At 38.3% G+C, this 24938-nt stretch overlaps 1 protein-coding gene across 1 annotated transcript; it reads left to right on the plus strand.

Annotated features, from left to right (window-relative positions):
- The first annotated feature begins 14836 nt into the window (after window positions 1-14836).
- Window positions 14837-24731, plus strand: Pole4 (DNA polymerase epsilon 4, accessory subunit). The gene is made up of 4 exons (XM_003468908.5): window positions 14837-15311; window positions 15763-15847; window positions 16316-16357; window positions 20646-24731. Exons 1-4 carry the CDS (start codon window positions 15102-15104, stop codon window positions 20657-20659), a joined length of 351 nt encoding a protein of 116 aa, XP_003468956.3. The 5' UTR covers window positions 14837-15101; the 3' UTR covers window positions 20660-24731.
- Window positions 24732-24938: the final 207 nt, after the last annotated feature.

The following is a 24938-nucleotide window of genomic DNA, read 5'->3' on the forward strand; positions in this document are numbered from 1 at the left end:
AATGAACTCTTTGTACATAGATTTTTACCAAAAGAAAGGGCAGAGTAATATTGGCTTAGAATAACAAGGTCTGGATATTAAAGTTGGCCTAGTCACAGGTTAGATGTATACAATTTCATGTGTTCAGTTATTTAATGAAACAAGTGGCTGCCTGAGGGGCTGATCTAGAAACCTTAGAGATAAAAACCAAGTGTGACATAGATCCTTGGTGAGAAGAGGGTAGGAAGGGAGGTATAGAGGACATAGGAATTACAAATGATTTAAAACATGATGTGATTCCGAAACAGTGTACACCTCATTTATTCCATTTACAAAGAGTCAAAACCTTGTGAGAACTATTATAGGAATCAGTGTAGTCGTTATGGAAGAAGGAAGAGCTGTGAGATGTTTTGTGATTTCTTAAAGCGTATGTGCTTACAGAAGTATATTTGATTTGTGAAAATTTATTGAGGTAATAAATCTATGCACATATAATTCATGTCCTTTGCTAATTTATACTATCCTTCAATTAAAACTCTTTAAGAATAATTGTGAGAAGTATTTTTATACAAGTAAGAAACCTTAGTGATTTATTTATATGGAATAAGATACTGTGTAATTGAAACATGTATATAATACAATAACATATAATATGCCATTCTGTGGGGGTATTCTATGTGATAACTCAGCTGATGAAATGAGCTCATCAATTTGATAAATAGTGCATTTGATTAAAAACCCCATCAGTTTGATAAATAGTCCATTGATATAATTTTTTTTGCACATCTCAATGATATTTAAATTCTGTGCTTAAGGTCTTTGTGGGCATGCTGGAGAATAATTTAATTCTAAGTTAATCAGACAACCAACTAAACACAAAGTGTTGGTTAAGCAAGTACTTCAAAACCATCTGTTAGGTGCTGTGTGAGCATACCCAAAGAGTATGATATTATCTGTGCCTCAGGAACTTCCTATTTTGGAGAAGACCCAAGTGAAACTCAAGAAAGCGATCAAGGGACAACCTAGGACATTTGTAGTTTGCTAGGATTTTCAAAAGTAGAAAGAAAATTGAGGGCCAGGAATATAGCTCTATGGCACAGCACCTGCCTGGCAAGCGCAAGTTTCTGAGTTTGATTCCTGGTACAAAAAAAAAAAAAAACAATAGAAAGAAAATTGAAAGTCACTTGGTTGAGAGAAAGCTATGAAAGAGCTAGCATGAACAAAGACAAACGTACTTGATTTCTGCTTATCAATATTTGATTAATATTTTTGTCCTTAATTACACTTGTTTGATTTACACATCAAAGTATGAATGTCTTTTAAAAAGCAGACCAGTAGGGCAAGTCAGCAGGAGAAGAGTTGAGTAGGGCCAGAGTTTAGGGCACCACACCCAAGTGACAATTATACAGGTGAAGGTCAAGTGCAAAGGGCTGACCATTTGCAGTGACAGGCAGGAGCCATGGAGGGAATGTTACAAGCATTTGTTTTAAGAAGCTAGAGCAGGGGCAAGATAAGAGGTGAATTTAGCTTTTGAGATGTGCTGGAAACCAGATCAAGCATCAAGGTTAATACCAAGGGAAGCCAAGCGCTCCTAAAAGCAAATCTTTCCTGATGTTAGTACCAGGGGCTGCGAGATAAAGTCTACTCCCTCTGTGCCAAGAACTGTCCTCCTCTCTTCAGCTCTGCTACTGATCCTGTCTGTGGGCAGTGCTGTGGGCTGCGGTATTCACAGATCCCTCAGCTTTATGGACTCTCTTTGTTCCATAAGATACCACAGAAGCTCCCTTCTCATCAGAAGTCAGGTTTTCGGCCTGCATCTCTGGATTGAACTTTGAAACTCTAGCTGTCTTCAGACTATTTTAAAAGAGATGGTAATTATGATATGAAAAAATAGGGCTAGTTTTTTATTAGAGATTTCATGATCTTGAACAAAGTATTCCCTTACTTCCATGGGGAAATCTTCAAAGAGATTTCTTTTAAAAGGCAAATATAATTTTTAAAAGACATATGGGATATCTTAATGAGATACTTTAAAAGGTAGACTAGAGTAAGATTAATGTTCGTGGAATTCCTTTTTTCAATATATTTATTAATCATAATATTTTCTGTTCAGGCACACTGCTGTTTCTCACACACCCCTCCTCAGACCCTGCACAGCAAGTTCACGGTGATTAATCCATTCAGTTCAGGGGATTCCGGCTTACAGAACTGGGAGGTAGCATCTTTAAGGGTAGTAAAGAGTCTGCCTTCAAGATATTCTCTTCTTAGAATCTCGGAGTCAAAGAGGTTTGTAAAGACCCCTGCGTGCTAAGGTAATTATCTTCTTATTTATGTCTGGCAAAGTCAGGTCCAATTTGCTCTTAGAGTGATAATGTGACATATCAACATCCTGCAGGACCTAGTCTAGTCTGGAAGAAAGAGATGTGTTTTACGTCTATGAGTTTTGATCTTCGTGGACCTGTTTATTTACTGGCTTACTCTGCTGATGTGCAAATGCAAATTCATACCCTTGGTTGTTCTTTGTGACAGTTTCTTCTTTGCAGTCCTCTAGTGGGACAATTTTACTTTCTTTTTCAAATTAATTGTATTATTATTTTAAATTGCAAGAGCAGCATACATTTATTGTAATGAGAGAGAGAGAGAGAGAGAGAGAGAGAGAGAGAGAGAGAGAGAGGGAGAAAGAAAGAGCGAATGTCAAGGTCTGTAAAGAAAAAATAATCTCTGCCTCTCCAACCCTTTGTCTTCTTTGATAATAGTAACTGTTAGTGACCAGATGAGTAACTTTACACATCTCCCTTCTTCCACAATCTCTTTGTATGCATGCGCGCGTGCATGTGTGTGTGTGTGTGTGTGTGTGTGTGTGTGTGTGTGTGTGTACATGCACACAGTTTAGGGATGGGAAGTTACTGAAGGGATAGTTATTAGGCTGAAGAAATGATAAAATAAATCAAGTTACCCTTAGGTTTCTGGCTCTATGAATTTCAAGATCTTCCATTTATACTTTTTCTACTCTTTTTGATCCTGAGAACATGTTATCTTAAACACTGTGAAGAAATAAGAGGCTCATCCCTTGGCATCACCAAAGGTTCTTCAGCTTCAGCAAAAGCTGTGGGTTCGAACTACATGGGGCAGAAAGACAGTTGCTTACCAGGAATTCAGCATGAATGAACTGACAAATAGTATCAAATTGTTGCTTCTATTGCTGTAGCAATAAAAAAATTGTGAGAACCTGTATTTTGACCAGAGTCCTGGAAATAACTCTTTTATGAATTAGCTGAGAAGCTTGATCCAACCTAGAGCAGCCCACACTAGTGTCAGAGGAGAAGGCAATAAATAAGGAGCACATAGATGTCCTAAATCTAGCCTGCTAGACTATACCACATAATTAATAGATACTGGCAGGCATGCTCTCTGATGATGGGAAAACCATTTCCCATTTGATTATGGTTTTTCACACCTGTAGGGTCTATGTTGGAAAGTCAGCTAAGGAATTTCATGTCCAATGACAAAGCTTCTTTTTTGAATTTTTTTTTTATTTTAAAGAGAATAAAACCCAACAAAGCAAAACAGAATAATGCTAATCCAAGCAAAGCAGTGAAAATGGTACAGAATTTTGAAGCAGGATAATAGGAAAGAAACAATGGCTATCATAGTACTTCATAATAGTTATCCATTCCATCAGACACAATGTTTTAATTACTTTTTACTCATCATTGGGACAAAATACCTGGTGCTCAAAATTAGGGAAGGAAAGGTTTATTTCTTACAGTTCTTAGGGGTTTCAGTCCATACTCATTTGGCTCCAAGGCAGCGTAGCTTCGCAGGGCAGCCATTCATGGCTGTTGCAAACAGTTAAAGCAAAAGCCAGAAGAGAGAGACACACGTTCTTGCTGCTGTTACATCATATCCTGGCTCCATCCCTGGGCAGGAGAAACATTCACACCACCAATCTAAGAGCTAGACAACAAACCAATCACAAACACTAGCTTTGGTTGCGTCCATAATTGTATGAGACTTGAGGGCCACTGATATAAACCATGACATATAGTTAAAACAAAATAAAACAGAGTAAAACCAATCCAAACAGAACATTGAATGCAACAAAACAATAAGTTGCAACAAAACAAAACCGTGAGAACAATATTGGATTTCAAAAACAAGAGAGAAGGAAATCCTCTGTATTTGCTAACTTGCATACTATTATCCTCCTAAGAGATGCTCAGACCTCTGGCCCCAGGCCTACAAAGTCAGTCAAACGATACAAGCATTTAGTTGTTTTTGTATCTCAGTTGCTATCAATGCAGCATGTCCCCCAAAACAGCTGGTTGCTAATGGGGGGTGTGGGAGCCAGATGTTTACTTGATTTTCAGCCCGTGTGCCTGCTGAGATTCTTAATTATGGACTAAAAGACACTCCAAAGTGCCCGGTGGCTTGAGCTGAATGGCGAGACCCTTTGGTGTTCTCTTTGCTGGTTTTACTGACTTGGGGCGTTCTGCTCCAGAGAACAGGCCTTGGGGCACATTTGGTGGCCTTAATCAAGTAAAGACATGTAGAGTGAAGTTTGGGGGACACACTGTTTGATCTGTTCAAGGAGGGTGGTTACTGCACTCTATTTTTGACTACATTTAACTTTTTCTTCTTTTACATGGTTTTTGTATTTATAGTATATTGTTTAGCTAATGTTATTTTCTATTTTGTCTTTAAATGTATGCTTTTTAGTTTTTGTACTTAATATTATTTATTTTTAGATTCATTCTGTTTCTCAATCTTTTTTCTATTTTATTTTATTATGATAATGATACAATTTTGTTTTTTGGTGAACTTTCTTGATTAACTTTATTTCCATACAATACTTTATCTGGCTTCGGCCATAACACTATAGAGGACAGAGAAGTGAAACTACAGATGTCAGGACTATGAAGAAAGTGTTTGGCCGACTACATAAAGAAGGAACCTTTTTCATTTTAGAGGCTTTTACACCAATTCAGGTAATACACTCACTTTTTCAAAGTTGTACTCCTTTTCACCATAACCCCTTGAATTTGTTACCAGTAGAACTTCAGGCCTAGGAAAATAATATCTATGTTTACTGATGACTTATCTAAGCCACTGGAATGGTGGTTTAAGTTTCTGCAGCATCTGGTTTCATGGTTGGGTAGAGTAAGGCTAGAGATAAGAGGGAAAGAGCCAGAGGCAGAGCACAGGCTGTGAGAGGCAAGCTGGGAGAGACTGGTACAGTCCTATCCAGCACTTAGATAGGATGCGTACAGTCCTTGAGCTAAGGGTATAAGAAGTCTGCGCATTTGTTCATAATTAAAGCTGGTAAGGGAATTTTTACACAAGGCAAAGAGACAGTGAATACAAAGGCAGGAACCCTAACAGGGAGTGTATGGCACAAGAATTCTGTGCCACTGCACATCATATGTGAAATAATGAAAATGATCCCGTGGATGTCACTGGGTAACCCTGAGCAAGGGCTTCCTCTGAAGGGCAGAGGCACATTTGCATCAGCTTTTGGGAAAATCAGGTCCCCTTGCAGACAAAGGCATGGGAAATGGCCCCCAAGTGGGTCCTGACTTGCCTGCGAGGCTCAATTTGAGCTCAGAGCAGAAGAAAATTGGAAGTTGTATAAGCCAAAGATAGATGAACAGGATTTTGTAAACCCTATTACCCAGCTTTATGGCAGCCTCTGCTGTTGTGTTCCTCACATTTGTAACTTTATGTGCCATCAAATAGCCACTTTCCAATTTTATGAATGAAAGGTACTACATCCACATAGAGCGAGAGCACCTGCTCTGTCAGGTGTTGGAACCCAATTGCCATTTTGAGGTACCAGGGGGTGACTGACTCTGTGACCTGCCTATATAGTTCCTCCCCGTGCTGGTTAGCAGCGGGGTGGTAGTTTTTGATACAAGTCACTGGTACTGTGGAGTGTATTCTTTTGGATACATTAGTAGAGTGCTAAGGCGAGATGTATTATCTGCTCAATGGGAAGCAGCTATAGACTGGAATTCTCCTGATTCTGTCTATGGATGATGGAAGGTGAGGGGACCTAAGGAAGCCCTGAATAATACCTTCTAGAAAAGGCACTGGCATCTGGGGTTTTCCTATTCTATGCTCCCATGACAGCCTATAGCTTTCTTTTATTACCTGTAAATTGGTAATGACATGTTTGTGTACTTATTTGATTAGTATCTGTCATGTGTCTTATATTTTAAGGTATACGTGGACGGGGATTATAGATGCTTTTACTTACCAGTGGATTTCAGTGACTAGTGCAGAACCTAAGAGGATGGGTTTTTAACAAGTTCTTTAAGAATAAATGGATGAATGTTACTTCTGGTTATAATCGCTAGTTATCTATTGCTGTATAACAGATTACCCTAAAACTTAGAAGTTTTAAACAACATTTACTATCTCACAGTTTCTGTGGGTGAGTAATTTAGGAGTAGTTCAACTCAGGGTCCCTCATGAGATTTCAGTAAAGATCTTAGTCATAACACACTCATCTGAAAGCTTGACGAGGCTTGATGGATAATACTTCTAAGAGCTCTCATTCACATGGCAGTTCTTTTGCTTACTATGGATGGAAAGCTCCAATTTGTTAACAGGCGCACATCCCTACAGGAATTCTGAGGATCCTTTTGACATGGCAGAGTAAGTGATGGAAGAGGGAGAGAGGAAAAGAAGAAGAAAGGAAAAGGTGAGAGGGAGGTGGGGAAGAATAGAAAGAGATTTACAGCAGTGAGTTAAAAAATAAGCTCTTTTTTAAAATATTAAGATAAAATTCACATACTGAAAGGATTTTGCCCTAGTACCATATTACAGCAGTGGGAGGCGGACCAACGGATGTTTACCTTGAGGTCACTTTCCCCGCCCAATACAACTTACCTGGGGTGCAAAAAAGTCCCAATCAGCCGCTTGCGCATCAGCAATGCCAATAAGCACCACCCTAGTTGTAAACTCTATGTATGCCCCCCCAACCCACGTTTCCAGCAGAGAAAGCCAGGCCCCGGTAGTCATGGAATTCTCTCCACGTTCTTAGAATAAAGGCCATTTGTTACTTTATATTCCCCCTTTATCGCACCGGAAAACCCTGTCACATACCACAACATTTATCTTTTTGAGGTGCGTAATCAGTCGTTCTTTTCATCAGGTTGTGTGCAACAATCATTATTAATTCCAAAGTATTTTCATCATCCCCCAAGAAACTCCATACTCACTGGCAGGAGCTTCCCATTCTTCATAACCACTAGTCTATTTTCTGTCATTACGAATTTGTGTATTTTAGGCACTTCTTATAAATGGACTGGTACAATACATAGTCTTTTGTGTCTGGTGTCTTTCACTCTGCATAATGTTTTGAAGATTCATTCGTGTAGTGGCATGTATGGGTACTTCATTCTTTTTTAAGGCCAAACACTGTTATACTGTGTGGAGAGATCACAGTTCTTTAGCCATTCATGAACAGATGGAAATTTGAGTTCTTCTCAGCCTCTTGTATATTATAAATAATGTTTCTAAGACAATATGTATACAAGTTTTTATGTGGACGTATGTTTCAATTCTGTTGGGTATATATCTAGGGGTGGAATTGTTGAGCCAAAGGTAACTACTGCACATTTAACTTTTTAAGAAACTGCCAATTTGTTTCCCAAAGTGCCTGCAGCACTTATAGTCTGACCAGAAATGTAGGCAGTTTCAATTTTTCCACATCTCTGCAAATAGTTTTCTGTTTTTAGTCTTATTATGGCCATCCTAGTGTGAAGTAGTATCTCACTGTAGTTTTCAGATTTTTATTTCCTAATGAATAATAATATTCAGCATCTTTTAATGTGCTAGTTGGTCATTTGCATATCTTTTGGGGAGTAATGCCTATATAAATCTTGCATCCATTTTTTTTTTTTTTGTCTTTTTGAGACAGGGACTCACTATGCCATTTAGGCTGGCCTTGAGCTCACTTTGTACCCCAGGCTGGTCTCAAACTCTCAATGATCCTCCTGCCTCAGCCTCCTGAGTGCTGGGATTATATGTGTACACCATCACACCTGGCTCCTGTTATTTTTAAATTGTGCTATTTGTTATTGTAATAGTTTCTTCATCTAGACACAAGTTCTTTATCAGAGATATGACCTGCAAATATTTTGTATTTTTTCTCTTTTGATAGTCTTTTGAAGCACAAACATTTTTTTTTTTTGTTGGTACCGAGGATCGAACTCATAACCGCCTGCTTGCAAGGTAGGTGCTTACGCCACTGAGTTAAATCCCCAGCCCCGAAGCACAAACATTTTTACAAAGTCCAATTCATCTTTCATTTTGCTAATGCTTTTTCATATCTGGATCATCTTTGCTAGATCTAAAACCATAAAACTTTGTACCTATGAATATTTTATATATATAGATATTTATATATATATTACTGTTTTAGCTTTTTGATCTATTTTGAGCTTATTTGTGGAGCTGATGTGAGACAACGATCCAATTTCTTTCTTTTGCAGGTAGCTGCTATTCATTTGTATTCGCCAAAATAGTCTTTTCAACAAATTGCACTATCAAATTGCCTTGGTATCTTTTTAGAAAGCCACTTACTATCCACTTACATGTTTATGTTTTGGATTTTCAAAATGTCATTAGTTTGTATGTCTTCTCTTAATCCAGTATCACTCAGTTGATTACTGTAGCTTTGTAGTAAGTTTTGAAATTGGTATATATGTGTCCTCTAGCTTTGTATTTCTTTCCCAAAATTGGTTTAGTTTTTCAAGATCTCTTGTGTGTCCATATGAATTTTAGGATCAGACCATCAATTTGTACAAAAAAGCAAGATTGAATTTTGATAGCGATTGTATCAAAACTTAGATCAGTTTAGAAAAGATTGTTGTCTTAACAACAATGGTTTCTAATCCATGAACACTGATGTCTTCCTATTTATTTAGGTGTTCTTTAATATCCTTCAACAATTACCTATAGATGTCATAGTACAAATTTTGTGCTTCTTTTGTTAAATTTATTTCTAAGAATTTGATTATTTTGATATGATTATAAATAGAATTATCTTCATTTAAATTTTGGACTGTTCATTGCCATAGTAAAGAAACACAGCTGATTTTTATATATTGATCTTGTAGCCTACAACTTTGTTGAACTATATTTTAGCTCTTATAGTCTACTTGATCAATACTATCAAGATCTAATCGTGCAGATCTTATGGTGTCACTTCTGTCACATTATATTAATTGGAACTGAGTTACTGAGTCAATCTACATTGAAGGGGAGGAGATTTAGGCTCCCATTCTTGAAGGAGGAACATCAAAGAATTTACAGACATATTTTAAAACATCAAAATATACTATACCTTGTTGATTGCCTACTACCAAGTTGCGATTCCTTCCTAGTGCCCTTTCTCTTTACCCTTCTCTCCTTTTCCCTTTCTACTTTTTTCTCTTTCGTAAAAAAGTGTTTATCCCAACCTGTTTGGTCTCTAGGACATAAATGGCCCCACACCCTTTAACGCCTTAGGTCTCCTGCTGAAGTACTTGGCTAAAGTACTTTCATGACCTTTATTCTCCCCAGCACCTTATAACAGCTTCTCTTTATTCCATAACATAGAGCAGTTGTTTTAGTAACATTGACTCTTCTGCTTCATCAAAGATCTAAGAATGCTTAAAATTTGTAAATGTTAAATTTTAAACATTACAATAAAAGATACATGGTCATTAATCCCCCTCAGAATACCCCCTTCTCTTCAAATCCACTCATCCCATTGGTTTTCCCATCTTCAGAGGCAGTTTTGTAAGTCCTTTTTCACGTCTTTGGTTGTATTGTTGTGGTAGCTGCTTCCATGTCCTGAATCCATTTGAAATGTTTCCCTTATGTGGTCACTTTGACTTTAGGGAAGAGCCAGAAGTCACAGTTCACCGTATCTAGAGAATAAAGGAGATAAGACCCACTGTAATGTTTTATTTAACAGAACTTGCCATATATATTTTGAATAGGTTCATGGCATTGAAGCATCCACAAAAAGACATTCATGAAAGAGGACTTCCAGCACTGGTTCAGAAAAGTAACAGACAGTATGCAGTTAATCCCCTTAAAAATATATTCCCCCTCTGTTTAAAACACTGTATTCTTGCTGCTTTCTGTCTTCATGCACCTTATTCACTGGATCTCACACCACGTGACTTCTGACCTTGTCTCTATCTTTGCATGAATACTTAGTTTCATTTGCTGGAGAGGAAAGTACAAAGCAAAGATAGAAAGGTAACTATCTTTTTTAACCCTAAAAAGTCTGGAAAAAAGGATAATATTTGTAATAACATCTTTAGCTCATCTCCATCAATTGTGAAGTCTCCTGTACTTGAACAACAGGCAGAGTTAAACTTCTCAGGAAGTCAGTGTTCAGTTTGCCCTATGATTTAATCTGTGGAGTCTGATTGTCCTTGGGATGGTTTATGAGCCAGCAAGTGTAGCAATCATGAAGAGCCAAAAGCTATCCTAAATCATTTCCAATAGATTCCTTTTTAGTTCAGTGGTCCAGAGGATTAGATTTCAGTCTCAAGAAGGAATGGAATGATTGTGAACTATATACAATACTTAAAAAGCACTCAGAAGAGAGGAGAGCCTAAGAATAACGTCTTTGTAATATATGAATGTAAATTGCCGTGACCTTTCAGTTATGAATTAAACTTTCATATGTATTTACTCAGTAAATATATTATTATTCCACAATTGTTTATAATCAGAAACACTTTTTATATTATACTTCCAAAGGAATAATTATCATGATTATTTTTCATTCAGTTTAATTTTAAAATCATTCTTACAGAACATACCTATATAAACAAGCTCTCTCACCCCTTGATGGACATGCCATTTAGGTAAAACAGGCTGTGAAATTCGAGACTACATGAGAGATAGCCATGACCATCTTGACTAGCAGTAGTGATCCCCAAGAAGCTGAGATGATGTTGGTGACATGTGTCAACACAAGATCAGTTTTCACAAATATCACTCTGGTCTCTTTGGGGAGAGGAATATGAAGCTTTATAGCTTGAAGAAGAACTAAAACTTCTGTTTCTCAACACAGTGGTCAAGATGTGATCAAAAAATATGGTGAACATTTACATTAAAAAGCTATAAAAGCTTAATGCTTTGAACTTTCCTTTCCATCATATAAACAATTGGTTTGCCAACAGAAGCATTTGGCAAATTTTTATTTTTATTTGTGAACTCTGCATTTGATGACAAACAGATCATGGCCATCTTTCCTGCACAAACATGAACTGCAGGAGACAATTGAGTGACTCCCGTTGAATGCAGAATAATTGCTGCAACTTTGATTATATCAAGACTTATTTCCATATATCAATATGTACAGAGCTGACTATGGTATTTCCTTTTTTTCTTTCTTCAATTGACTCTAAGCATTGCAGATAAGACTAACTGAGGTACTGATACATAATCTCTAAAGCCATCAGACAGTCTCCTGTTTCCTTGCATAGAAAATAGCAGGATGACAGAGCCAGTCAGCTCCAAGAATGTCAACAGTATGAGCCTTGAAATAAAGAGGCTATGAGTCCCCAGGGCACAAAAATTTACATATCAGAAACTGAAGTAACAGCCTCCAAGAACAATTCAATTGCTACTTTAATTGAATTATGCAAATTGATCCTTCTGCATGTCATTATCAAAGATGCTTTTCTCCTTAGCTGGCTAGCCAGCTCAAGTTACTCAAGTAGTTCTAGCCATCCTCACTGTCACTCATCCTTGAGCCACTCCCCTCTTTACAAGATAATAAATTCTGGGAGAGGCCTTGGATCAGGGCCTTTGCCCATATATTCTCATGGGGATCCTTTGGCTGCCCTTAACTTTGAATATGCCTTGGTGTCTGTACTCTTACTGTAGATTGCATTGGAGGTGGTAGATTGGAATTAGCTTGCTAGGATTCCAACAACATCTCAATGGGATTATAAATATAACTTTTTGAATTGTGAGGAAGATAGAAATTATAATATTTGGATTACAATAATGAACATGGCCCTCTTTTCCAAAATTGTTGAATAAATTAAGTTCACGAACTAAGGTATCACTGTAAGTATGTAAAGATGAAGGGATAGACGGACCTGTTATAACAATTACTAGAAACACCTGGTAGCATTTTCAAATGCTTTTCTCCCAAGAGTCTGACATGCCTTCTTAGACTTTGGGGAAGAGGCAGTAGTCATACCCCTTTTAATAGTTTATTCATTCAGTAAATATTTATTGAATACCTACTAGGTGCTAGGAGTTTGGAAATTCAATGAGCAAAACCAGGCAAACAACTTCATTATGGAGTTTTGATCTGGAGGAGGTGAGAGAGGAGGAGTCAAACATCGATCATGTAACCACACAGGGAAATCAGTGCTGTAAAGGACACGTGTTAGTAATAGGAGTGATTTCATCTTAACTGTGGAAGGATTAGGTGGTGGAGGAAATCTTCCACACACACGGGCTGGGGGTTGTTTCATTTCTTTTTTTTTTTTTGCTTTTTGAGACAGGATTTCACTATGTAGTTCAGATTGGCCTTGACTCACTATGTGGCTAAGGCTGGCCTGGAACTTGCAGCAGTCTTCCTGAGAGGTTGTGGTTTGAAGGAAGCTGTGAGGATAAAAACCTATCTGAGAAGGAGGGGAGGTAGCATGAAATGTTGTTGTGTTGTTGGTTTGCCAAAGAAACATTATCAGGTTCTGGGTTCCTCTCCTTTCCTTTTGGAGTTGGAGTCCAGGTTTTTCTCATCTTGAAGAATGAATTGAATTAAATGAGCAAAAAGCTGTGGCAAAGTTTATTTGAAAAAGTAAAAGTGATGTGTGAGGGAGAAATTGGCTCTGCAGCATAAGCTTGGGCCAAGTAAAAGAGGAAAACTCAAGATAAACGGATACCTTGGAGAAAGCAGACTGGGTTATCACAAGGAAAACCATGATAGTGGGCTTCTTGTGGTATCTGTGTCCTTATATGTTGTCCAAATCTCAGAAAGCCCAGGAGAACTTCTGTATATGGATCCTGAGAGGCAGTGCTTGAATCTCACCCATTAGAGTGCTTTAGGTCTAGGCCATCCTACTGCAAACTTGCTTGAAGTCTTGCAAGAAGTCCATATGCAGGGCTTTAGGAACTGTTCTGCCCGTATGTCCAGAATCTTGTATTTAACAGGTCACGTCTACTTCCCCAGTCAGCTTTGCCATGCCCTAATCTCCTTTCTCAGCTTGAGCAGTTGGAAGGAGTCCAATTGTGGAAAGCCTTGTAGACTTCACTGAATTTTTAACTTTTTTTTTTTTTTTTTTTGTACTGGGACTCAAACTTAGGACTTTGCACTTGCTAGGCAGGCACTTGTGCTACTGAGCTACATTCCTGGCTAATTTTATCATTTCAAACAAAGCTGAGGATAAAAAGAGCACAAACCACTGCTTAAACCATTTCTTTAAATCAGTGAACTGACTAAGACTAAACTTTTCCTTTGTAGTTTTAGTTCCCCCTCCCCAAATGTAGACTGAAGAAGACTCACGACCTCAGCACTGGATACGTGTTCCATGATTTGTAGACTCCATCTGAAGATTATAATTGCTGGCCAAGACTCTTACTCTGCTCTTGTAGAATCTCTGTGCTAATTGAGTTCCACAGTTTTGGAACTGAATGATTTCAGCTGTCATCTATTCAATTGCATCTCCACATAAATTTAAGCATTTTGAACCATATACATAGTTAATGCTTTAAAAAGTGAGCTTTTGTTAACATTGATAGTTTGTGCTTGTGTTTTGTGTACTGGGGATTGAACCCAGGGTCTCAGCACTGAGCTATTTCCTCAGCTCTTTTTATTCTTGGAGACACAGTCTTGTTAAATTGCCCAGGTTGGCCTGAAATTTGACAATCTCCTTCCTAGAGACTATGTGGGGTTAGAGATGTGCAGTATGCACAGTTTTGTTGCATATATTAACTGTTCCTCTATGCCAGAGCTCCAGGTATGTCTGATCCTCTGGTGGTTGGGAAAGGAATTTGTTGGAGATCTTTTTTAGGGCTCTGTGAAATAAAAAAAACGAACATTTTTTTGAGGTAAGTCTCCTTGAACTCACCCTGTTGCCCAGGCTGGCTATATATCACTATGCCCAGCCAAACATCTGTGTGCATGTGTATATGTGTGTGTGTATGTCTTTTTGAGATAGGGTCTCCTTATGCAGTGCTGGCTGATCTTGAACTCACTTTGTAGCCTAGGCTGGTCTCCAACTTGCAGCGATCCTCCTGCCTCAGCCTCCCGAGAAAAACTATTTTCTTAATACTAACAGATTGCTTTTTTATTATCAAAAAGTTTTTTGGAGCTATATGAAAAAGGATAGTATTAATATACACAAGGAGCTTAGACCATCCAATTGTCTTCTATTTTGTGGCATCAGACTTCTCTCACATTTTGTTTTGAAAACTTATTTTTATTAAAAATGCTGTTTTTACATTTAATATAATGGTGTATTTTAAAAATTTAATACTAATAAATTAAACTGATATACTCTATGAACACGAGTGTAAAAGGATCCACTGCCGGATGCAATCCACTTGGAATAAACATGGACTCTTGGTACCTGCCCCAAAGCTCACACCTTTTTCTTGTGCTGTGGTTTTCTTTGCCCAGACTGAAATTCAATTCTTTTTATTTCTGCCTGCCAACTCATTCCCCTCTGTCAAAGGCTTCTAAATTTGAATCCCATTCTCATCCACGATGGCGAACGTGCTGGCCTCCTTTGACACTTGACCTTTGGCTTTTCACAGCGTTGACTGAGACGATGGGGCTGGGTTTGGGGATTTCCCGACCAGGGTACGCCCCTCCGCTCCAACCCAGCACAAGCCACCATCTTCCCCGAGCCTAACTAGGATGGTCCGGGTCGAAGGGTAGTCGGGATGCCGCAGTGGAGGATGCAGACAGACTCAACACAAGCAAGGACAGCATTCTCATCCGCGGAGGCTTCCGGGCGCCACCCTTCACCCCGCGTAGGGGTGGAGCCACACGACCGCTGAAGGCGTGGCGTCCAGCCCGCGCGGGAAAACAGCCGGCGCCGCATGCGCGCGCTCAGTCGGCGGCCGCGCGCAACACGCGTAGGGCGCGGATGGCGGCGGTAGCGGCTGGAAGCGGGACACCCCGGGAGGAGGAGGGGCCCGGAGGGGAAGTAGCAGCCTCGCAACCCCAAGCCCCGACGAGTGGGCCCGGGGCTCGTCTCTCGAGGCTGCCTCTGGCGCGAGTGAAGGCCTTGGTGAAGGCGGACCCTGACGTGACGCTAGCAGGACAGGAAGCCATCTTCGTTCTGGCGCGAGCCGCGGTGCGGCGGGAGCGCGAGGGCTCTCGGGAAGGGGAGAGAGTGGCGCGTGTTAGGGGCGGGGCTTCCAGTGGGCGGGACTTGTTGAGGCCCAGGAAGCAAGGGTTGCTGTGGCCTTGTTCCTAGAGGGATTTCACCCTCATAGGAGTTGTGTGGGTTAATCAGTGTCCTTTAGGAGGGCTGGTTGATGTCTGTAGTTTGTCCCATGGCTCACACACATCTTGTTGAAATGTAGGGCCTGGATAGAATGGATTTACAAGTAACTGAGAAGGGAGGTGTCATCCTAGCTTACTGAAGAGTGCAAGGCAGAATGACCTTCATAAAGCCCAGGGCAACTTTAGCTTCCAGAACCTGTGTGCCTGAATCCCCATCTCCTTTCCCCACTTAGGACAGGAATGCTTACCTTTCAGTGGCCTAGAACCCACTATCTTTCCTCTGCTTGTTTGCTTTACAGGAACTGTTTGTGGAGACCATTGCAAAAGATGCCTACTGCTGTGCTCAACAAGGAAAGAGGAAAACCCTCCAGAGGAGAGATTTGGGTAGAGTGTCACTGGTATCTGGGAGTAGACAAGGACATTGGGCCAGCCTTACTTTTTGCTGGCTGAGGAGGCATCACTGTGAAAATTGAGAGTTTGGTTTGTGATCTCCTTTTTGTCTAGTTGGTGACCCTTGCACATGTGGAGACTTTGATATACTATCTCACACTCCTGCTATGTTGCCAAACTCTTCTCTGATACTCAGAATCAGAGAATAATTGAATTGAGGGGTAAGACCTCAATTATAGGAGAGTTCTAGTTTTCCCTGTAATTGAAGAGTTTGCCTGGGCTTTTCTTACACCTGTAAAGAAACAACAAGTATATTGGAGTTAGTGGTGGAGTGGAAATAGATTTGTAGACAGCGAGGAACATATTTGTTATGGCCCCATGCCCTTTATTGTGTGCATTGTTTGGGGGCTGATGTTCAAATGACCAGTTGTTAATGAGGTTTGCCCTTACCATGTGTTTCAGATAATGCAATAGAAGCTGTGGATGAATTTGCTTTTCTGGAAGGTGAGTTCTAGGGGGCAATTATTTCCACCTGTTCGTGCTAATGTGAGTTCAAAAACAGATGCCTAATTCTCTCTTGTTTGTATAAAGATAATTCTTTCTTTCTGCTTCCTCTTGGGATAGAAAAAACTGACTTGCTTAATCTAGTAAGATTTGGTTTCCACCTTTGGGTAGTTAGAACTTCTACTGGAGAATTGCTAATCATAAAAAAGTAGGAGGAAATATAAAAACACTGGTAGAGTTACTTGGATTCAAAAGTTTGATTTCTACTAGATTTTCATCCTTAAGTGTAAAGTTTTAAAGTTAGAGACCAGAAACAATTGTCAGCATTTAAAATGTCACCATTTTTTTTGTTCTTTGGTAACCCATATAAAGTGATAACTTTGCTGTAGGGAGATTATACATTTGCCTGTATCCTTTTGTTCTTAGGAATTTTGGTTCATTTTGGGTATTAATTGAATCTTGTTGAAATAGCAAATATTTGAAACACTTGACTGTTCTCTCAGAGCTATTTCTGCTGATTAATTCCTCGAGCTTACTTTTCTGTGTGTATGAACTGAGTAGCTTTTCAGAAGGCATGTGTCCGCAGTTCATTTTCACCTTCCATTATCTCCTTTAAGCATCTTTAGCATCCTAAGTCTCTTTATTTTACTCTTTTTACTCCTCTATTCTGTGTCTATCAACCTAGGCATGTGACATTTTTGAGATATTCAGATTTAGGATACATTCCCATAGTTGGCTCCAAGGCTAGATTATTGAGGATTCTCTTACTTGTAGGTCTTTGTTTAGCCTATCTTAGTTTCTACTAATTTTTCTTAAGAATAGCTTCTGCTATTGTTCCTTTGTTTTGTAGCCAAGTGGACAGTGTTCTGTATGTGCTTGGAGAAGCGCTTTCTGTAGTTATTGGATGCAGTGTCACATTTCATTACTGTGTTCAAATTTTTGTTACTGAATTTCTTTTATCTGCTTATTTTATCAATTACTGAGAGCAGTAGGTTAAAAGTATCCCACTATAACCAAAGATTATTGTATTTTGATTTACATTTCTGGGTCTGTTGAAGACCATGTGATGAAGTGTACACAAATTTATATATTGATGAAGTGTGTAATTTGTAAATTGACCATTATTTCTAGTAATGTTTTTTGCCTTAGTCTATTTTGTCTAATATTTAAAATTTACTAGCTTTCATTAATGTTTAAGTGGTATTTTTCTCTTCATTCTCTTCATTCATTCTCATTGTATGTTACAATTACATATCTTTGTAAACAGTATATAGTTGGGTTATTTTTAAATTCAGATAGTCTTTGCCTTTAGCTGCAACACTAATTCATTTATGCCTAATCTGGTTAGTGATACCTGTCATATCTGTGTTAGTGATAATATTTCCTTTTCTCTTTTCTGTTTGTCCTATTTTCTTTTTCCTTTCATTTTTTATTGATTTTTTTTCCTTCTGTCAATTTGGAAGTTTATATATTTTGTTTCTATCCTTTTAGTGACTACTCTTAGTTAATTGCATACATTCTTGGGCTAATGTTAGAATCTATCCTCAACAAAATGAGATCTTAAAGAGGAATTAGGCTGGACGGGGAAGGAAGGAAGGAAGGGAAAAGAAAGTGATAAAAGAAAGGTAAAAGGGAAACAGTTTTATAAATAAGGAAGGGGGAATTGAAGGCAGGATAGGGGATTGGGGAAAAAAGAGGAAGCAGGATATATGACATGGGTGCAAAGTCCCTATGGTGAAAGTGATCATTATGTACATCTAAGTTGTGTCAATAAACCAAAAAAAGTCCTTTATTCCCAGCATCACATGCTGTTACTGTTACATGTCTGTCAGTCTACATAAGTCACTGTTTATATTAGATAGCCAATAACATAAATTTATCTGCATATTTACTATAATCATTGATCTTTCCTTTCTAAATTTCTCATCTGCTTATAATCATTTTTTTTCTCCCTGAAATGACTTTACCAAGCCTTTGTGTGCCAGTAGTTGACTCTAAGTTTCCCTTTTTTCGGTATGAAAATGCCTTTATTTTACTTTCATCTTTGAAAGGTTGCTGGTACTGAATTCTAGATGGAAAGTTATTTTCATGTATCACATTGAAACCGTTATTGTACTACTTTTTGGTGTCCATTATTTCTGTTCAGAAGTTGCCTGTTGGTGTATGTCTTTTGAAGATAATTCATTCCTTTTTAAGATTTTCTCTTTGCCTTTGATTTTATTTAATTTTATTTTGACGTATAGAAATGTAGGTTTCTTTTTATGTGTTTGACTTGAGCTCTTAAATCTGCAGTCTGATGTCTTTCATATGCCTGGGAAAATTCTTAGTATCACTTCAGACTTTGACTGTACTTTGTTCTTGCTTTCTTTTTTCTCTCTGGGATTCCTATTAAACATATATAAAGATTCAAAGCAAATTCTGCTTCTCTCTAATTTTCTGACATTCAGTTTACTGTCTTTAGTTCTTTCATCTCTTTTAAACTTTAACAATTTTTTTTAGTTTGTTTTTGTGTTTTTTTCAATACTGTGTGTTCTATTTGATTCTTTTTAAAACTTTGTTTTACTTTTTTGTATTTTCTACTACAGATCCTTTGAAGCTTGTCTTTTATTTCTTTAAATAGTAAGCACAATTGTTTTTAGTGTGTGTCCAGTCTAATATCCCATCTAATGTCCATAGCCTTCTGAAGCTTTTATAGTCTGTCCAATCTAATACCCAATCTTTTGAATTTGTCTTTTTATTGTCTCTTGTTTCTCTTTGTATTGTCTTTGTATACTGGTCATTACATTTGAAAAATTATTTGTTGGCTAATTTGAGGCTTGCATGGTGCTATCTTTTGCCAGGGAAGATTTCATTTACTCCTGCAAGGTTCCTAGGAGCATTATCAATCTTCTTAAGATCTGAGACTTGAAGGTTTCTGGACTTTCAGTGTAATACAGACCCAGAGTGCAGGTCCGTGAGGGTCTGAGTGAATTCTGGCTCAGGCTTGCTCTAGGGGTGTAACCTGTTGTAGCTCCAGCTTAGACAGAGGGGTTATCAGACCTGTCCACTAGGGTAGACTCCGAGGTTTGACTCTCGGTTTCCTCAGCTTTCCAAAATTAGGTGACGCTTTCTCAGTGCTATCTTTCAGATGGGCAGCTGCCCTCAGGCAAAAGAGCTTTGAAGACTGGACTTATTTTATGTTTGTGCCATCTCTAGCCTTTAGATTTGCCTCTTCTTGTTACTTGTTCAATAATTGAAAGGTTTTTTTTTCCTTGTTTGTTTGTATTTAGCTTTGTTATTTGATCTCAGTAGGAACTTGCCATTATTGAATGTGGATGCAGTTTTTTTTATAAACTAGAGATGTTTCTGGTTTTTCTTTTTCCTTGTCCTCTCTGATGTTTGAGGAGAGCATTCTCTTCTCCTGTTGTCTTTAGAAGACAGCCCTGTGCTTATATTTTATTTTTTTACAAGTTAGGTTTTGCACAGAGGAAGGCTGTGAAGAGAATGTAGGGGCAGCTGTTTGCCATACAGAAGCATGGGTCATTAACCTGTTTTCGTCTTAATCTCCTTGTGTCACTTCTGGTGACTGAGTCTGGAGCCTCCCTGGGGTTCTCCTAGCAGATGGACTCCTGCCTCTCCTACAGCCCCCTTTGGTCTCTCAGGCTCATTTTCCCTCTGTTTTATTTACAAACCTCTTTCAGATTTTAGTAATTCATATATATATGTATATATATACACATACACATATATATAATCGCTTAGTTTCTGGTGGCTCTCCTATTCTTTGTTGTAGCTTATAGCTTTAAAAAACCTGTTTTCCTTATGAATGTAAATTTGGATGGGATGGTATACAATTCATAGGCCCAGTCTCTATTTTAAACTGGAACTTTCTGAAAAGATTATAAGCTTAGAGAGCCTACCTTATTAATTTTATGTTAGTCACTTGGAGTATGATCTCTGTGAATGCTTAACTAAGACAATACTCTAGCCCTTTTCCCAGCTTTAATTCTAATTTCTAGATTGATATGCTTAATTCTTAAGTATTTGTATTTAGTTATGTTCTGTTTTTCCACGGGTATTTTTTAGATAGGTGTTCCTCAGAATTAGAACTGCTGCCAGTCCCAGCACCCCCTTGCTATTTTTTTTTTTGTTCCAGGGCTCAAACTCATGATCTAGCGCTTGCCAGGCAGGCGCTGTGCCACTGAGCTAAATCCCCGGCCCCACTCTTGCTATTTTAACCTGCCCAGATTGTTACAGTAATCAACCTGTTGAACCACCTTGCTTTACACATTGCTCTTTGTATTTTTAGGTACTTTGGATTGATTGTCGAGCTGGGAAGTTTTGTGAGTCTTGTCTGCGTTTTTCAGCTCAGCCCTCTGCAGACCTCAGCTTTGAAGAACAGAACGTATATCCTCTTCCTGTTTTATCTTTACCTGAGTTGGAATAAGCAGAGCTCTCATCTGACAGCGTTTCTTTGCAAGGCCTTCCACTCATGTCTGTCTTCCACTTCAGGCCTGGATGCAGCTGTTGTGCTTGGGACAGAAATTGTTCTGCATAGGTGGCTTCATGAATGATAAGGACCAGAATAAAAGTCTCTGATCAACTTTATCCTAGTGTGTTTTACGATCTTACCGTGCAGATCTTCTCAGTTATCTCTGCCAGCCTTCTAAATCACCGTCCTTTCATTAATTTTGTTCTTTTTTCTGTCATGTCACCAGAATGTGGTTCCAGGATTTATGGAATGATTTTTTTTTTTTTTTAGAGTCAAATGTAGTCCATATAGAAAAGCAGTTCAAGTTTTTAAAAACAGTTTTATTGAGACATAATTCATGTACCATATAGTTTACTAATTAGAAATGAACATGTCAGTGGTTTGTTAGTATATTTGTGGATATGTGCAACTGTCACTACAGTAAATTTTGGAAACATTTTCTTAAAGGAATCACATAATGGGTAGCCTTTTTGGTTTGGCTTTTTTCATGTTTTTTAAAGGTTTATTCATGCTATAGCAATGTATAGGTGTCCCTTTAAAAAATTGTGGTAAAAGACACCTAGAATTTCTGTTCCAGCCATTTTTAGGTTTATAGTTTGGTAGCATTAAGCATATTTATATTGCTGTGCAAGCATCACCATTCAGATTTTTAAAATCTTCCCAAACCCAAACTCCATTCTGCTTCTATAGTAATGTGTTTTTCCCTTCTGCCCTAGGCCTAGGCTAAATTCCAATTTTAGTGCGGTGTGGGTGATGCAGGAAAGAGTTTTTAGGAAGCAGTAGTTAAGAAAAGCATAAGAGGTCTCGAGCAGTGGTTCTTCAGAATTTTTGGATTGTGAACCACTTTGAAGATACAAAGTCCACAGGATCTTTTCCCTAGAATAATGCACAGATGCTGAGTCCTGTGACACTTATAATGGTAACCTTTATTTGAAAATAATGCTAGATCTATAGAAAAATTACAGGTTCCTTATATTTTATTTACCTATTTTCCCCATTGCTAGTATCTTGTCAGGTACATTTGCAAAGACTCAGAAAGAGGCCTCTATAGGTTACTATTACTGAATTTTAGACTTTTTGAATTTCAGTAACTTCCCTACTGGTACCTTTTTCCCATGATCTAATTCAAGATACTACACTGCATTTAGTTATTACATGCTCCCAGTCTCCTCTAGTTTGTGACAGTTTCTCAGTTTTTTCCTCAGTTTTTGATAGCCTTGACTACTACTAGCTAAGTTACTTTGTAGAATGTTCCTCACTCTGGATTCATTTTTCTTGTCATTAGTCTCGTAACTTTGCATATAAGTTTGGGTGTTACACACACCCTGGAGTATAGGAACTAAAAGGGCATGATGGCTTTTTGTTGAAATTAGTAGGTTGTAACTGATAAGTGGGATGCAGAATAAATGTGTTGTTACCAGAATTTTTTAATATAACCAAATGATTAGAGTTAATAGTGTACTGTATTTTTGAAAAGAGAAAGGATGTTAGACTGTCAGTACTTCAAAACATGTTCATGATTAAAAATAATTGTCAGTTTTAAAAAGTAACATGAGTGTTCCATTCTATAAAGATTAGTGTTTTAAGTTTTGTTTCACTTAATGTTTCTGTACTAGGTCTTTGTGTAAAATGTGTTAGGCAGTTTTGGCTCCCATGCCTTTCACCTCCTCCCCGTGTAATGCCTATTAACAAAAGAGCACAGTTACTAATTGGTTAACTTTAAGATAGACTGTACTGGATTTTCTGGAAAGGCCCAAAATAATCACATGATCATTCCTTGAAAGCAGGAGAATTCTCCCAGGTAGAAAAGGACGTCAAATCCAAACTTGAAGGGCTGCAACCTGCTGTTGCTGGCTTTAAGATGCAGGGGCGGTGAGTAAGATATGAGCAGCTAATAGAGCCAGGAAAGGCGATGGCCTATGTAGACACCGTCTCAGTCTTATGACTACAGAACTGAATTCCGCTAGTCACTTCTAAGGTGTTGGGCATAGACTTTTCTGTGGAGTGTCGGATACAAAGCCCAGGCCAGCTGACCTCTTCATTATGGCCTCCTGAGACCCTCAGTGGAGAACAGTGATACTGTGCTAGGTCTCCGACCTGTGGAACTGCGAGGCCGTAAATGAGTATTAAGCTGCTAACCTTGTGATAATTTATTATGTCAGGAATCAAAAACTGAGAGGACGTATTTCTTAACTAGAGTCATGGTTAAAAATTGGAAAATCCTAGATAGGGGTCAGGAGGCTTCAGTTCTCCTGTACTTGATTAGTTCAGATGATGTATGAATCACTTGCTTTTCTGACCTTTCTTTTGTGAGTTGAATGGGTTATCCTAAAGTTTCTTCCATTTGACATCTTTTAGGAACTTTTTTTTTTCATCAAAATATATCCCCTTTAGTATGTAGCTCTATGGGTCTTAACAAATACATACGGTCATTTTTATTATCAAAGTGTTATAAAAATTTGCTTAGTATTTAAAACATTATTACAATAAAAGATACATTGCTTTAACCTCTTTGAAAACACTCCTCCTTGCTTTATATACATCCCATCATTTTTGCCACTTTAAAAAAATTTTTAAACTTTAATTTTAAAGGGAATAAAAGAGCAATAAAATGAATCAAAAAGTGATAAGAGTAAGATATCTACTATAGTTACTGTATTGCATATTGTTGTTCTCTAAATAGCTTAAGGCTTTCAGTCAATCAAACAATACAGTTCCTCCAAATCAGCTGGTTTAGGGAGGATGGAGGGAAGACCCACGGAGACTGCTGACACCATTCTCCTCGCCCCAGCCTTCCAGGCCAGCTCACAGGCGGGGCTTAGCTTCCTTCCTCTTCTCCCCAACTTCTTGAAGCAGTTCTGGAAGTCCCCTTTTCTGAGTGTCTTTTGTTATGCTGTTGTGATTGTCTAAATGTCCCAAAGCAATTCAAAACCTTTACCTTTTGTGGTAGAAGTTTTGACTTTGAGGAAGAGTCAGAAATCCCACTTGCTAGACCTGGTGAATGGGGCAGATGAGGAAATGCTTTCATTGGACAGATTTGCTATAAACACTTTGAATCTATTCAGAACATTGAAGTGGCACAGGAAGACAAAAGCAGTCCAGGACTGCTTCAGAAAGTGGGAAGGATGATGGGGTAAGTGGGTTTAAAGTGAGAGGGGAGTATTTTGAGGAGAATTAATGGCAGCATGTCTTTTTTTTTAGTAAATTTTTTTTTAAGAGTAGGAAAAATGTATTTAGAGAAAGCAAGCTTCCGTCTTAGGAGGAACAAAAGGGGGCCTGAAAAGTGGGTTGCCCGTATAGTAAATTTTTAAGTATTCATCATAGATTTTGGTCACACCAACCAAGTAGAATGCTTCATGGTTTCTCTTATAGGAGAGGCACAAAACATAAATAAAGAGCAAAATAAAAGATAATAGAAAGTAGAGAGGCGATCACAAGTGGGAAAGAGGTCAAGAGAGGGAGAGGAAAAGATGAAAAGAATTAAGGTGAGTTGCACACATGTACCAATCCCTCATGAAGAATATAAACATCTACTGCAAGCATGTACTAATAAGTAAAAAGAATGCCCAATCTATAAAAATTCTTCATACAATTCCTTTCTGGTCAACCCCTCCCACTAACCCTACCCCTGGTGTCACTGATCTATTTATTGTTTCTAGTTTTGCTTTTCCACAATGTCATGTAAATTGAATCAAATAACGTGGCCTTTTGATTCTGGCTTCTTTAATTTAGAAGGTTTGAGGTTAACCCATGTTGAGTCACTAGTTTGCCCCTTTTTATTGCTGAGTAGCATTTCATTGTATGTAATTTGTGTAGTCTACCCACTCATCAGCCCTCGGACATTTGGAAATTTTCAGCTTTTGATAACTGAATAAAGCCTCTGTGCATAAGTTTTTGTGTAAACAGTGTTTGCTGCTTCTCTTGGGTAAATATATGTGAGTGGGAGTGGATTTTGTAGCAGTTTAACTTTTAAAAGACATGCTAAAGTGTTTTTCAAAGAGACTATATTATTTTCTACTTAGACAACGTTTGAGAACTTTGTTATTTTGCATTCTTATGCTCACTTGGTATTAACTTTAAATATTAAGATTTATCCACTCTGGTCAGATG

This window comes from Cavia porcellus, unplaced genomic scaffold, assembly GCF_034190915.1.
Source record: "Cavia porcellus strain 051 isolate PalLab524CR breed Dunkin Hartley unplaced genomic scaffold, mCavPor4.1 scaffold_18, whole genome shotgun sequence".
NCBI classification, from domain to species: domain Eukaryota; kingdom Metazoa; phylum Chordata; class Mammalia; order Rodentia; family Caviidae; genus Cavia; species Cavia porcellus.